At 45.9% G+C, this 13,920-nt stretch overlaps 1 protein-coding gene across 1 annotated transcript in view; it reads right to left on the bottom strand.

Annotated features, from left to right (window-relative positions):
* Positions 1 to 116: 116 nt before the first annotated feature.
* Positions 117 to 13,920, bottom strand: part of LOC306733259 (zinc finger MIZ domain-containing protein 1-like) — a gene marked incomplete at its 3' end in the record, with an annotated part of 71,541 nt that continues 57,737 nt past the window's right edge. The window contains exons 5-22 of the mRNA XM_079214471.1: positions 6,570 to 6,705; positions 6,032 to 6,146; positions 5,631 to 5,851; positions 5,294 to 5,495; positions 4,704 to 4,961; positions 4,431 to 4,613; positions 4,228 to 4,305; positions 3,954 to 4,122; positions 3,719 to 3,860; positions 2,299 to 2,509; positions 2,020 to 2,125; positions 1,760 to 1,920; positions 1,583 to 1,650; positions 1,400 to 1,468; positions 1,070 to 1,314; positions 788 to 951; positions 315 to 605; positions 117 to 224 (exon numbers count right to left, since the gene is read on the bottom strand). Of these exons, the coding sequence (XP_079070597.1) occupies positions 117 to 224; positions 315 to 605; positions 788 to 951; positions 1,070 to 1,314; positions 1,400 to 1,468; positions 1,583 to 1,650; positions 1,760 to 1,920; positions 2,020 to 2,125; positions 2,299 to 2,509; positions 3,719 to 3,860; positions 3,954 to 4,122; positions 4,228 to 4,305; positions 4,431 to 4,613; positions 4,704 to 4,961; positions 5,294 to 5,495; positions 5,631 to 5,851; positions 6,032 to 6,146; positions 6,570 to 6,705 (2,927 nt within the window). The remainder of the gene's footprint in view (positions 225 to 314; positions 606 to 787; positions 952 to 1,069; positions 1,315 to 1,399; positions 1,469 to 1,582; positions 1,651 to 1,759; positions 1,921 to 2,019; positions 2,126 to 2,298; positions 2,510 to 3,718; positions 3,861 to 3,953; positions 4,123 to 4,227; positions 4,306 to 4,430; positions 4,614 to 4,703; positions 4,962 to 5,293; positions 5,496 to 5,630; positions 5,852 to 6,031; positions 6,147 to 6,569; positions 6,706 to 13,920) is intronic.

Raw genomic sequence — 13,920 nt, 5'->3', positions numbered from 1 at the left:
ACAAGAGGAAAAAGAGAAAGGGAGTGCATCTTTGTGTTTATCAAGTACTGAGCGACCGCCAGGGTTCTCGGGGATACTGCAGGCAGTCAGAAAAGTTTATGTGTGTCTGAATTGCCTCAGTTGTTTTCGAAGAGCGATAGAAGGTCGTCGTTGCTATTGCTGGGGAGGTCTGGTGGATCCAGGTACGACAAAAGCTCATCTGGGTTAGCGAGCTCTGGAAGAAGCTGGAAGGAATGAGGGACGGATTGCTTAGTCACTGAAGTGAACATAGATTATTGAAAACTGAAATGTTCTAGCCGTATGTTGGGACTCACGTCTAAAGATGGCTCGGGCATGTCTGACCCCGCTTGGCTGTCCAAACTGCTGGAGGGGTTGAAGGTCAGGTCGCCGTGCGGATGGTTGTTGGAGCCGGGCGGCTGTTGTTGCTGCTGTTGTTGTTGCTGCTGCTGCTGCTGCTGCTGCTGCTGAAGAGGCGGGGCTTGTCGTGACGGCTGAGGAGGCCCGCTGTGATGTAGCTGCTGTCCTGATTGGCTCCCAGGGTGCGGGGATGCATGTAAGCTCTGCAGAGGACCATGCGACTGGTCATTGCCGGCAGAGTGAGGTATCTGTAGGGAGACGGGGGAAATCACATTTTAATTAGGGATGAATCGGTATTCATCAATCTTATTTTAATGACTTCAATCAAAAACTCAAGAAAGAAAGAAAACAAAAAAGAGAAATATGCAGCAGAAAAGTAATAAAAAAGACGAGGAGAGGCTGAAATGCAGAGTTGATAAACCAAACTCACTGAGTCAGGCATGTTGTGTGAGAGTGGCTTGTCTTGAGTCATCAAGCTGTTGGGCATGTCGGGTGGGTGAGACAGCTGGGGACCGTGCATGAAATCATTCATCGACGTACCACCAGGCGTGCCGTGAGGGAAGTCAAAGTTCCCGTGCCCCGGGTAACTGTTGCCTAGGACACAAAATAAAATAAAAAGTAAATTATCTGACGCTACTTTTGTTGTGCATCTACCCAACATTTAGAAAATGTTTTACTGAGGCACGTGAGGAATAATGACTTTGTATCCTACCTTGGCTGCTGTATTCACTGTTGTTTCCCCCTTGCTGAGAAGATAACAACGGGTACGGTGACGGTCCGGGGCCGAGCTGAGCTATCATCTCCATCACATTGGGCATGATCATCTGGCTGGGGCTCATAGTCTTAAACCTCTTGGCCAGCGGTCCATCTGGATCCTCCTTGATGTGGATATCAGATTTTATAGCCACCGGCCGCCAACTACATGTCGGGTCAATGGTCACCTCCTCAAACTCCGAGCTGGTGAAATACAGACAAAATGGTTAGGGTACAAGGAAACAAAGACAAATAAACTATATGCACCACAAATTTGTTTCGAACTTACTTTTGAATGGCATTCAATATTCCCCACATGTACTGGTCCACTTCGAGTCCCTCTAACAACGCTGTTTTACTGAGGCGAGAAAAGAGACAGGGCTTAAAATGCTGAGAGAGACCATTATGTGGATTACCGTCAACAGTACAGTCAGGGCAAATACTGTTATGTATTCAAGCTGGATGAACTTACTTGCATACAGGACATCGCCATGTCCCTCGCTCACAGTTGAGTTGTAAATATGATTCCAAATCAAAACACTGGAAGAGCAAGAAAAGGAGACACACTTAGCCAGTACATTGTTTCCAAATCCTTCTTTCCATGTGCTGTTTGACTCTCGGTGTGTTTGTTCATCCCTGCAGTGCATACCTGAACGTGTTTGCAGTCATGGCCTCTTGCTGGAAGTTGTATTCGTCGGAAGGTGATTGGACATTTGAGGGAAACCTTAATGGCCGTCTGCTCCACGCCGTCCTCGCCGTTGAGCGCAATGTTCCCCGATGACGCTGCAACGCTGCTGAAGTTCCTCTTAACTGAGACAGAAGGAGAGAAGTATAGTGCGTAAGCAAGGACTCTGAGAACAATCAGGACATTAGCGTGCAAAAATGTGACTGTTTTTTTTCTTCATATACCTTTGGTGATGCAGTGCTCTGCAGGCAGAAGCCTCTTCTTCAGTAAGCCCTGGAGGACGGAGCGAACTGAGGGCCTGTGGACAAGCTGCAGCACAAACAAGTGCGACTGCAAGAGGAAACATCAATGTCACTTACACAGAATACTCTCAGGGTGAACTACTTTTTAACATCATTTTTTTATTTTGTTCTAAGCTTTAGAACTTTTAATCATCTGGCAACTTCTTTTTGCGCTTGGTTTTGTATAAACCTCTTTTTATTAGTTCAGATGTATGTACTCACACAGCAGCAGGCAGTGACTGTGATCTGGATCGTGTTCCTTCCTGGCTGGCATACTTGTTTTAAGTGCAGGGGTTTGTGGGAGGTCTTATTGTCGCCCCGCTCGATGGTGAGCGGTGTGGCGTTTACGCTGACTTGGACAGATGCCGGCCAGTTGGTGTTCATCTGACGGTCTTCGTGGTGGTAGCACTTAAACTGCAGCTCCAGGTCCGATCTGCACAGACAAGAAAAGAAAATATATTCATTAGCGAGTGCTACAGAGTGTCCTATGGGATATAAAAGACAACCACAGTCTGATGTTTGCATCCTTTCCAACCTTCTAATCAATCCTAAAGCAAACAGACCACGAGGGATGGGAGGCGAAATTTTGATTAATGTCGTCTCACAATGTGGCACCAGAAAGAATTCTCATTGCGAGACTCTTAATAAGCTCCAGATGGGAGAGTGACTTTGGCTTGAGAGGGGAGTAATGGGAATTACAATAATCTAAATCAGAGAAAATTAATGCATGAATGACCTTTGTGGGGGGTTTGAACTTTTTTAAATAATTGTCAGCAGCTGACAGTATGACTGCACTTCCTTTTCAATCAGCTTCCCAAAGGTTAAGATGACTTGACGAATACCCATTGGTTCTTTACTTCAGGTCTCTTATGTGTAACGTAATTTCTCTGATGACTGAGAATCAAATGTTCACTGGGCTTTAAACTGAGGTATAGTTGGGTGTCATCCACATAACTATGGATGGACACATAATGTGTTTTTCAGTTATTTTGAATGGATGATTGCACTGTTGTCCTTGTAATGGCTAACCTCAAGTCGTTTGTGCACCAACAAGAAGATGATCCGTCACTGGCTTCCCATCCAAATCTGCCAGTGATACTTTATGGGGCTTATATGTTTCAAGATTTTTCGTACAAGGCTGGTCATGTCAGTGGAAAATAGTAATGACCCTAGATTAGCGCCCTGTGGGATCCCATTGGATCTTTCTACAAGGGTTTTTTTTGTCACCAAATAATCCCAAAACATACACTGAGAGCCACAAGAACCAGCAAGCAGGAACTAAACCAGGGATTAAAAATTGTTTCCGCAGATTCATATTTGTATTTCCACCTAATCTCAAGACCCGCAACGTCAACCACAGTTCAAGTTATCTTGCTCTCTCTCTCTACAAAAAAGCCCTTGTTCTCTCTTAATCTTTTGAAAAGGCCTATTACTGAACGAGAGAATATTTAGTAAGAGAGGACCAGTTCTTAACTACACATGTCAACTGTTTCCAGAGACATATAATTGTAATTGCCAAAAGGAGCCAACTTCTATAGGTAAAAAGACAACTATTGTATCATGAAGCTCTGACAGGAGATACAACAGCTTGGAAGAACACCTCAAAAGATATTGTATGTTGATTCATTGCATGACGTCTTACCTCCACATGAGCGTCTGGTGTACAGAGGGCCGTAAGTGGAAGACGTGGTTGCTGACAGCCAGGTTGTGCTCTAGCCTGAAGGGCTCGAGGACCACCCCGTCTCGCACTGGGAACGTTAGTCGCAACTCCTCGTTGTGGTTGGCTACATTGGTGGAAGAAGAATCATGGTCAGACTATCATGAACCTTTAAAGAAATAATACACAATTACGTTTTCTTCTTTTTTGAGTTACTGACCTGGAGGGGGAGGGAGAGCGGTGATATTTGGTTTGATGTCAGGAGGGAAGGGTGGCTTCACGTCCTGGTTTGGCGACAGGTATGGAGGGATGTTACTTCCTGGGGTCATTGGAGGGGTGGGGTTGCCTGGCACTGGGGAGTGAGGGTAGTTACCCACCGGTCTGGGCGGCTATAAGACAATCGAATAGTAAATCACATGTTTATAGGACTATAAACAGCACAAGCAAGAGAATGATAATGTGATGAAACACAATTGGTACAAAAATTGACTTACCCCATTCATATTACCCTGGCCGTACTGATATCCACTCCCAGAGAAGTTATTTGTTTGGCCATTAAAAGGTGGTTCTTGCTGTAATTTGATGAAAGGGATACAAACATTATTTTCTAAAATATATTCAGCTGACACCTTGCTAAAAGTTTTTGGGGATGCAAATAATGATCATCTTTTTTTTGTGAATAGCATCATTACTGCACCTTATAGTACTGGCCCATGGCACCACTGGGTGGTGGGTATTGGCCCTGCAGTTGCTGTCCTGGCATCCTCTGGCCAGGGTAGTTTGGGGACGGCAGCGGTCTAGAGGGGTTGGGTGTGGGGTACGGCCCCTGCTGGTTCGGGAACTGGCCGTTTGGTCCATACTGCTGCCCACCATAGTTTGGCTGTGGATAAATGGATGACATACATAAATTCAACATGCAGCAAACAAGCTAAACCTTGAAGGTGCAAGTGTTGAATTCACATGCACTCACCTCCCCGGGGTACGGCCTTTTCATGCCCTGCATACCCATGCCCTGAGGCCGGGGTCCTGCATAGCCTTGCTGGGGCATCCTTTGGCCGTGGGCCCCAAAAGGCCCCATGCCTTGGCCCCTGGGCTGGTTCATTCCCATGGGGGGTCCGCTCATGTTGGATGCATTCATGCCAGTGCCCATGTTCCCAGGGATGGACTGAGGGCCGCGGGGTCCTGGCTGGTTCATGAACTGGCTGTTGTACGCCTGGTTTGGTCCCATCTGGAAAGAGGAACTCATCTGGAAAACAAAATGGGTGCAATCAACCATCTGAGAGTTTTCTTTCAATGTGGCAAATGTTGCAAGTGAAAAGAGTCTATTAAGAATCACAAAAGACAAAAATGTTCTAAAAATATGTTCCCATCAGCTTTTGTTATGGCTAACTGTGCTATTTGGTTCATTACAACTTCAGTAAAAGATTCACACTAAACATGGATTTAACCATGTTCACCAATAACCCTAAATCAACTTCTCTCAGCTTTCTTTGCGAGTGGTACTGCTAGTACTGAAAGGCAAAGTGAGAGAGGTGCTATCAATTGTTTGCCGTGTCTTACCGGTCCATATTGGTTCATGTCTTTGTTCTGTGTTTCCTGCATGGCAGCTACGGTCGCTGTGGCAGTGGCGGTTGCTGTGGCGGCAGCGGCAGCAACTGCAGCAGCTGCAGCTGCGGCGGCAGGCTGGGTGAAGTCTGACTGAGGCCGGGAGTGTTGAGGCATGCCCATTCCTCCAGGTCCAGAGTTAGGCCCTCCAGGGTAACTATGACAAAGAGCAACACAATATTGGGAATTAACTTGTGCTGGAGGAGTGCGAGCATTTTATCTGACAGAATGAATTCTTTGTTAGCGGTTTTTAATCATTGCAGCGACAGTTACTCGTCAACTGCCCACTTACTTGCCACCAAAGCCTCCTCCTCCGGGGTAGTTGGGTCGTCCGTACATGCCCTGCTGCTGCATGTAGCCCTGGTTGGAGTTGCCCTTGTTGGGGAACTGCTGCTGAGGACCAGGGAACTGAGGAGAGTTCATCCCTGGATTGTTACCAGACATACCCGAGCCCATAGGGTTGCCCCCAGGGTTCATGGGATTGTTGTTGTTCACCATGGGATTCCCCAACACCTGTTGGACATACAGAGATACAGGTGTAAATGTTGGATGCTTTAACATTAAGACAGAAAAGCTCAAAATCAGAATATAGGTCTATGTTACTGCTGAGGAACCTCCTGCAGTAGCGCTTAACAGAATACGTTCCTATCAGATGCAGTCCACTCTGTCGGTCAGGTATGTATGGGATCTCACCTGGCTCTGCGACGTGTTGGTCACGCCCCAGACGGTAGTAACCACCGACAACGAACCTGGAGGCTGATTGGTGGTCTGTTGCCAGGGGACTGAGTCATAGGGAAAAGACCCATCTCTGCTGAGGACAGATGGAAACACATCATTTAGGCAAGTCAAATGTGCCCTGCGTCCCTTCACAAATATTTGCCGTGCACGATAGTACAGTCATAGTAGGTGTATTTTCATTTGCTGAACGATAGGAAAAGACAAAGGTTTTATTGCTAGGATTATAAAATAAATGCATGTACTTCCTCTTGAAATGCACACTGTGTTATAATTATTAACTACATGTTCTAGTGAGGTACTGTTTGTCCGTATTGACTGTGCTACAAGCAGTTATGCTGGCAGTTTGTCTGGCCACTGATCCGGAAGGAACACCGGGCTTCATGTGGAGAGGAAGGGCTTTCCCCAAGGGCCTGGTCTGTCTGTTCACAAACCCGACACACACACAAACACACCTCACGCACAAGCCAAAAAGCGCAGCAGTGTGAATACTGACCCGTGTGAAAGGCCGGGCTTCATGGCGCTCATGGGGGGCTGCATGGGCACTTTTCCCGGAGGCTCGTTCTGCCGGTTCTTCTGGTGACGGAGGAGGAGGAGGCGTCCTAGCTCCTCACACCACGAGGACAGAAGAGCTGGAGAGAGAGAGCAGAGGAATTAGTGCATCAGTGGACTCCTGTGAGAAATAACGATGGCAAGCGCTTTAAAAAAAACCTGCAAAAAACTGATTATGTGAGAAGAGGAGGGTAGATGAAACAACAACTTAGGCACAGACGCTTCTGGAGAAAAAAGCAATGGCCTGACTGACAAAATGATGTGTAGGGTCTCTGTCCTGTCCGTGCCAGGTACAAAAGAAAAACAGGTGTACAGTGTCAGGCTACGTGACTATGCAACAACATTGAACATTTAAGCATCATATAAGATCAAAAATCATAAAGGTAATAAAAGCATTTGAAACAAAAAACAAAAAAACAAAAAATGTATGAACTTTTTTTTCATAAAGTAAAGGTAAGACCGTATTCAAAAAGCAGATGTGTCCTTTCAGTGTCATTTTTAGTGAGTGTGTTTATATTAACTCTTTTTTTCCTTTGGACAAATATATTTTTTACTCTGCTTATGGACTCTTTATTTTATTGTATTTGACTTAAGAATGAAGCTTTGTGTCACTTTATAAGTTAATTCAAATGCACACTTTGCCAGGTAAGAAGAAGCAACATGTCAACATGCAAATAAGGTGTACAGTACAGATAATTATAAAAATAAATAGCTTAATATTTCTGACCAGGGGTACCTAGAGATCACCAAACTATTTCCCACACACTAGAAATCTCCTTACAGTAAGACACAAAAGGAGGCTCCTTCATGGAGCAATATAAAAGATCAGCTTCAAATCCAGCATGTCACTGCAGCTCTTGGCCACTAGGGTTCACTCTGGGCCTGCAGATGGGTCTCCAGCCCTTCCCTCCTCTCTACCTTCCTACCTACCGCTCGGTTAGGTAGCTGCCACAGAGCGCGTTTGATCGAATCATATGCTTTTCATCTGCAGTGCATGTTTTTGTACTGTGCCTACTACAAAAGACTCACTTTCCCTTTTTACTCTCCCTCTCGCTTCCCTTCCTCCGTCTAGCCCTCTATCTCCAGCGTCAGAGGAGAAAAGGAATGTGGATTCAATCAAAGAGGAGGGCAGCCATCTCCTCTTATGATTCACAGCACTTCTAGGCTGACTAAGGAGCGAGGGAGGAGGGGGTGAAACAGAGCGCTGGGTGATTTCAGCTGCGGCTCGTGCAAAAAGCCACGTCAATATGACAGCAGACAATGCAGGCTGTCCTCGCAGGCAGATCCACCCTGCTGCTACACGCAAGGACGGGCCACCACAGCAAATATTGCACAGAGAGGCAGAGATAAAAAAAAAAGAAAAAAGAAAAAAAAAGGTTGAGTGAGTCAGTGAGAGAGAGGAGGCATCAGGCTAATGGGGCTGATGGGAAGGAGGAACAAACAAAAGCTTCTGACTCCCATCTCTAACATGGCAACCCAGAGATTTGCCCTCACATGAGTGCTTGCAAACAGAGCACATGCCTGCTGACGCACACACACACACACACACACACACACGTAAGGAAAGACACCCCACTGGCTCATTTTATAGAGGTAAAATAAATAGGACACGAGATGTCCTCTGAGTGCGCCGACTTTCCGAGGACAAAACAGAATTTCAGCATCGGCACACAAACACACACCTTCCCCTCTCAAAGCAGCGCACCCCAAAAGGCACGTCCTCTCCTTTCATTTGAACACTGAGCACACCAGCCTCGCTCTGTGTAAAGATGAGGGCTGGAATACAAAAGACATGTACAGATGGTGCCAGCAGTCTCTCTCCCTCTCTCTCTCTCTCTCTCTCTCTCTCTCTCTCTCCTCTCCCTCCCACTCCTTTAAAAGCAGCACGGGGCTCAGGCGCAGAAGAGGCAGCTGGGTTTTTCCTCCTTCCCACCCTGCTCCCTCTCTTTTTTCTCTCTCTCTCCCCCCTCCTTCCTGCCTCCTGTTCTTGGCAAGGCAGGTGCCAGGAGACAGGCTGTGCTGTTCCTCCAGAGGATTGATCTGACTTTGCTTTGGTTGACAGAAAAGGCCGCTCAGGTGCTCTCCTCCTGACAACATCACACTCGCAGGTTGATGCAGAGATTTGTAGGTTAGTTTTAATTGAATATAACCGGGTCCAAGTGCGGCTAATAGGTTTACGAGTTTCACATCTATGTTAAAACGGCCTGCAGTGTTTCAACAGCACCCTCCCTCTTCCCAGACCCCTTTCTGATGGAGAGAGTTTTCAATTCAAGGGCCTGGCGTCCGGCCAGCATGTTACAGCTCAATTAGGTCCCATTATTCTCTTCCAACAAGGGGTAACTTGCACTTCTTCTATGTTGATAAACACGTCTCCACAATTTATCCCCTAACTGTGCCACTGTGAGGCCGTCTGGCTGAGGGGACGGTATCCTTGTTTCACACCAAGGCCGACATCAACAGCCGCAGGACAAAAACAACAGTGTTGAACGAGCAGCGAAATGACAAAACATATCGAGGAGAAAGAGGGGGGGGGGGGGGGGAGAAGCGAGAGGGAAGCACCGGCACTTACTCTACCCCACCGTTAGATAAAGGGCTTATCGCCACACAAAATTATCACCTCTGCTGAGCACCAACCTGTTTAAAGGAGAGGCTCTGTCACTGACTCAGAGGATAAACTTCAGGTTTCGTGTGACAGGAGGAGGAACAGCCAACCCCTCCTCCTCTTCCTCACAAGCATCTCTCAGGACAGTGTGGATGATGACTACATAAGGATTACTGTTTAACTTCTCCTCTCCTCCCACAGACGGCCCTTCAATAGACTCATCTGTTTCCCCTCCCTGAAAAAAAGCCCAAACTGGAGATAATCGTCTCAGGTGTAGCTCTTCAAAACGACTATTCTGGAGCAAATCAAACTGCCGTTTGGAGGTACAGAGCATCTTTTTGCTCTGTTTACACTGGTCTCCCTGGCGGCTAAGGGTCTCTGTCTTCCATAAGGAGAGGAGCCTATCCTGTTTGCCTTGTAGATAGTCCCAAGGGCCCAGCTGAGTCTGAGCCGTATTGATATTCTGGTGCTCAGCTGCGCGGCCTGATGGTCAGCCTTGGTGAAGGGCGGTAAACGCATCTGCTGGGACTAGATGGGTGGTTCAGTGGCTGGGCCTGCAGCCTCCAGCTTTACTCTCTGTCATAAAGCCCCAGGGAGACATGACAAATGACACGGACTGCATCTCTGACAGTTGTTCAATGCTCTTTCCAATGATAATGCTCCCCCTCCCCAACTTTCACCACACATTCAGACAGGAGGCACAGAGATAAACTGTGCTGATTAAATACCTCAGTTCGGCCTCTTATTGCTCTACCAAAAGAAAAGGGCCTCGAGATTAAAGGGTCAGTCCACCTTAATTACATGGTGTCTAGCCGTGGATTGGTCATATTTTGAGATACTTGTCTCAGGGATTTCTGTATTTACCCCGATACAATGGAAGAGAACAGCATTTCATCTGTGCTGCTCAAAATAATATCTATTACATTTTTTTTTTTAAGGAATGTAACTTGTTCAATGTTTTCAAGGGAGGTACGGCACTACATGCGTAGGCTGATCTCCTCAAAAATGTAAATACACAACGGGGCTATGGGAGCTACGTTTATACCACGTGGGGACGCCAAGAACTGTGACTAGTGTGTTCAAGTTTCTGATGCCGCTAAAGATTGTCAAAGGTATATAACATGATGAAAGTAGAAAAAAAAGACGGTCTTTTCAGTTATGAAACAAGGCAGACTTTTCCAATATTACTCGTATCACAAAGCAACTGAGTGAATGTAAACACTGTAAGACTATAGGTAATTACTAATAAATCTGTCTGCTGCTGCAGAGGAGCAGCTGTATAAATCAAAACCCATGCTCCAGCTATCTACAGTTATGCCATGGCCTCAACTATAAATCCATCTTACAAAAGAAATAGCCCCCATAAAAAATGCTGACATGTTCCGTTTTAATTTTTTTGATGCATGTCAAATGAAATTGCATCCACCTCCATTGTAATGTAATAAGGGTGGCGGCATAAACTGAGAAAAGAAGAGGCTGTGAGCTGACCTGTTAAAACAGATATACAGCCAATGAAACCCATCTCCTGTGAATAGTGGCTGTGGGTTCTGCACAAACAACCTGTGGGAGAGGATAACCCTACAGACATGACATGTGTGGCTACCATTAAAAAGGTTGCTGCCTCCTCCAAAACATGTTTCTCTGCTCTTCATCTTTTTCCTGTTCTTCCTCCCTCTTTCCCTCTGTTTACTGGCAGGGGGACTGCAGGGGAGGCAGCAGGTAGGGCAGATGCCAAGAGCTCTCATGATCCTCGTCCCTCCCTCCCTCCCTCCCTGCGCTGTATCTAATAGACACCTGCTCCCTTGTCAACCCTGGACTCCCACCTGGCATTGCCCCACATGGCTCCGTCACTAGCGTCCACACAAACATACAGTGCACATCCAGTCGTCACATCGCACTCATGTTATCAGCAGCACTCCCTCACTTATTCCCACACTAACTGTAACAGCGCAGTCCAATTTTTGCTGTAAACCTTTTTGAGAGAACCCCCAAACGGCTTGTTTGAAGACATTTAGCCAGAAGGGCTGAAAGGAGAACAAAGACCATGAGCAAACTAACAAGAACGGCTCTAGTGGGCTGCACTCTTTAGTTTCTGAGGGAGCTCTATTCACATTCTGGTCCTCCCTCCTCTCTCTCGCTCTCTCTCTCTCTCTCTCTCTGCCCAGAAAGGTTTGAATGGACACAAGGCCTCCTGCAGGCCAAAGTCAATTAAAATAAGAGAGAGTCTAGGGAGCCCTAGTATCCCTGGTTACTGAAAGCACCCAAGAGGCCATGCAAAACAGCTATGTTTAGTTTTAGCCAAAGAATCCATGGCTAACAGGCTTCCCGGAACTGTAAAATTGTGGGATTTACCTCATAATATACGGAAAACTACATGAAAACCTTGTTGCTATGACACTGCTTTGAGCAAGTGCCAAACTTTCCCGCGTAAACTAGCGGCTGGATCGTAAATCATCTCCCTCTCTGCCTCGCGGCGCTCCGACACAGTCACCACAGAGCCATGGACACCCGCCCGGCATCCATCAAACCTCTCTTTTTTTCCGCCTTTTCACAGATGCCACCAATTGTTCACCAGTGCCAATTTGATAATGAAATGGAAGCGACTCGTCCATCGTCTTTTGAGGAGCGGGCATAACAGGTTACAGACCTGTCATCCTGTGACATACCAGAACTGCTTGTTCATCCATGGAAGGATAAGTAGATCGGAGCCCACAGGTGGAGCGCCTTTCACACGTGGTCGACACTTTAGCTCTCTCAGCTACGCAACACTTCGGCGCGGCGGCGAGCGCAAACTGGGTGTCGTAAAACTGAGTCTGTAAACTGACTTCATTATCTCAGACTTTAGAGTTGTGCGAGTCATTCCGTGACATATTTCAGGGTGAGCAATGTTTTCAGAAAGCTGATGAAGTGGGAAGGACGTGTGAAGTTGGAACATGTGAATGTCATGGCCGCCATGTGGCATCAACATGTGACATATTTCCCCCGAGGTCACTTAAACATACGCAATCAAGGAGCTATTTCATTTAGTGAAAATAAGCTGCAAGACAAAGTATCAAAACCATAATGACAGTGAGTATGTAGCAGTGGAAAAGTATGATAAAGCAGCGACACGTTGTGGATTGAAAGCATTAACGCTAACGCTTATAAAACAGCCCGTCTATATAGGCCAGACAACCGCCTCCTGTCTGCACCTCATCTTTGTTTTTCTCTTCTTGCATTATTTCCTCTGCTGCTCTCTCTCTGGGAAGTCAGTGATGTTGGAGTCTTGTCAATGAGTACTTAGGCCCGTTGCCTCATGGGGAGCCAGACTTGCTGGCTAGGTTTTATGGCCCATTTCGGAGCTGCCCCGGCTTAAATACAGCCTCCTGCTGGCCACATGGCCACAATGTCGTGCCATGTCCATCCGGCGAGGAGAACGTAGGGAGGGGGACTTGGACTTGTGCCAAAAAGGTTTTACTGAGGCCACAAGCATATGTGGCCATGTGGCGGCACAATGCAGCAGATTTGGTGTTTCTGGGTTGCTGTTTTGACGTCCTGTGTTCTTTGTTGCAACATCAGAAACCTCTCAGACTGCGTTACTGATGGATAGAAAAGCTGTCCCTTATTCCCCTTCCCACTTCTGCTGTTGTAATAACTCCAGTATCAAAATATCCAGCTAACCCCTTTGTGATGCACATTTGATATACATACAAAAATGCAGGATTCCTAAATAAATATAAAAAACCCCCCTGAAAGATAAGACGTTTAAATAAAATCTGTATGCACAGATTTGAGATCAAGATTATACTGTATATCTAAAGAAATCCACTTGGAACAAACTGAATACCAACTGGAACCTGATACAATAAACGCCACAATCTTGAGATGATTTATGCAGAGCTCATCACTCTGACTGACGTTTCTTGGTCATGGTTACACAGGAACCAACCCTTCGGGTAAGCAGGCCAGTGTTTTAAAAGATAATCTCTCTTGGCACATGCAACAAATCTCTTCATTAAAAACAGGGCATGCCATTCAGGGTGGAACTCTATAGCATTTCACCCCCTGGTGAGAATTAATTCCTTGTGTATTAAAACCAAACCAACATTGAATCTCCAATCTGTTACTGTATGCTCTCCCCGCGACAGTAAGCTGATTGGGAGCAAAACTCCTTCCAAACCTACATCGTTAGGTCTTAAATCAGGAGCTAAAACCTAACCACAGCGTGTTTAAAGTGTGTGAGGCCAAGTCTCCTCAAAGTACCGTTGCAGTGGTATCACATCTACAAAAAGAATCACGTTAGAAATCATACTTAACTGCGAACCATTTTGCAAAGCATGCCATTGTGTTTTTTTCATGTAGTATGTATTATTCACTTCATTTTTGTATCGCATTAAATTATACTGTGTAACTTTCAGTAATATATCAGAGCAAACATCACGTGTGCCTTCAATGTAACTTAATGTTGAATTCTTTTGTGTTTTTTTGTGGAAAAAGTGGGACGCTTTATGTGATTAATATGATTCAACTGAAGTTTCAAAAAAGGAAGCTGATTTTCATACGTATATGAATGAGTTGAAAAGAGTGGAAACAGGCATGAGCAAAAGTCTAAGTAAACACACATACATGATTTGCAATTAAGGAGCTAAAACTTGCAAAAATCCTGCCATGTTTCCTTTAAACGGGGAAAAGCATCTTTATCGAAAAGTAGAAG

This window comes from Taurulus bubalis, assembly GCF_910589615.1.
Source record: "Taurulus bubalis genome assembly, chromosome: 2".
Taxonomy (NCBI): domain Eukaryota; kingdom Metazoa; phylum Chordata; class Actinopteri; order Perciformes; family Cottidae; genus Taurulus; species Taurulus bubalis.
Note: the sequence above shows the minus strand (reverse complement) of the source record. Positions and strands in the feature narration are given on the sequence as shown.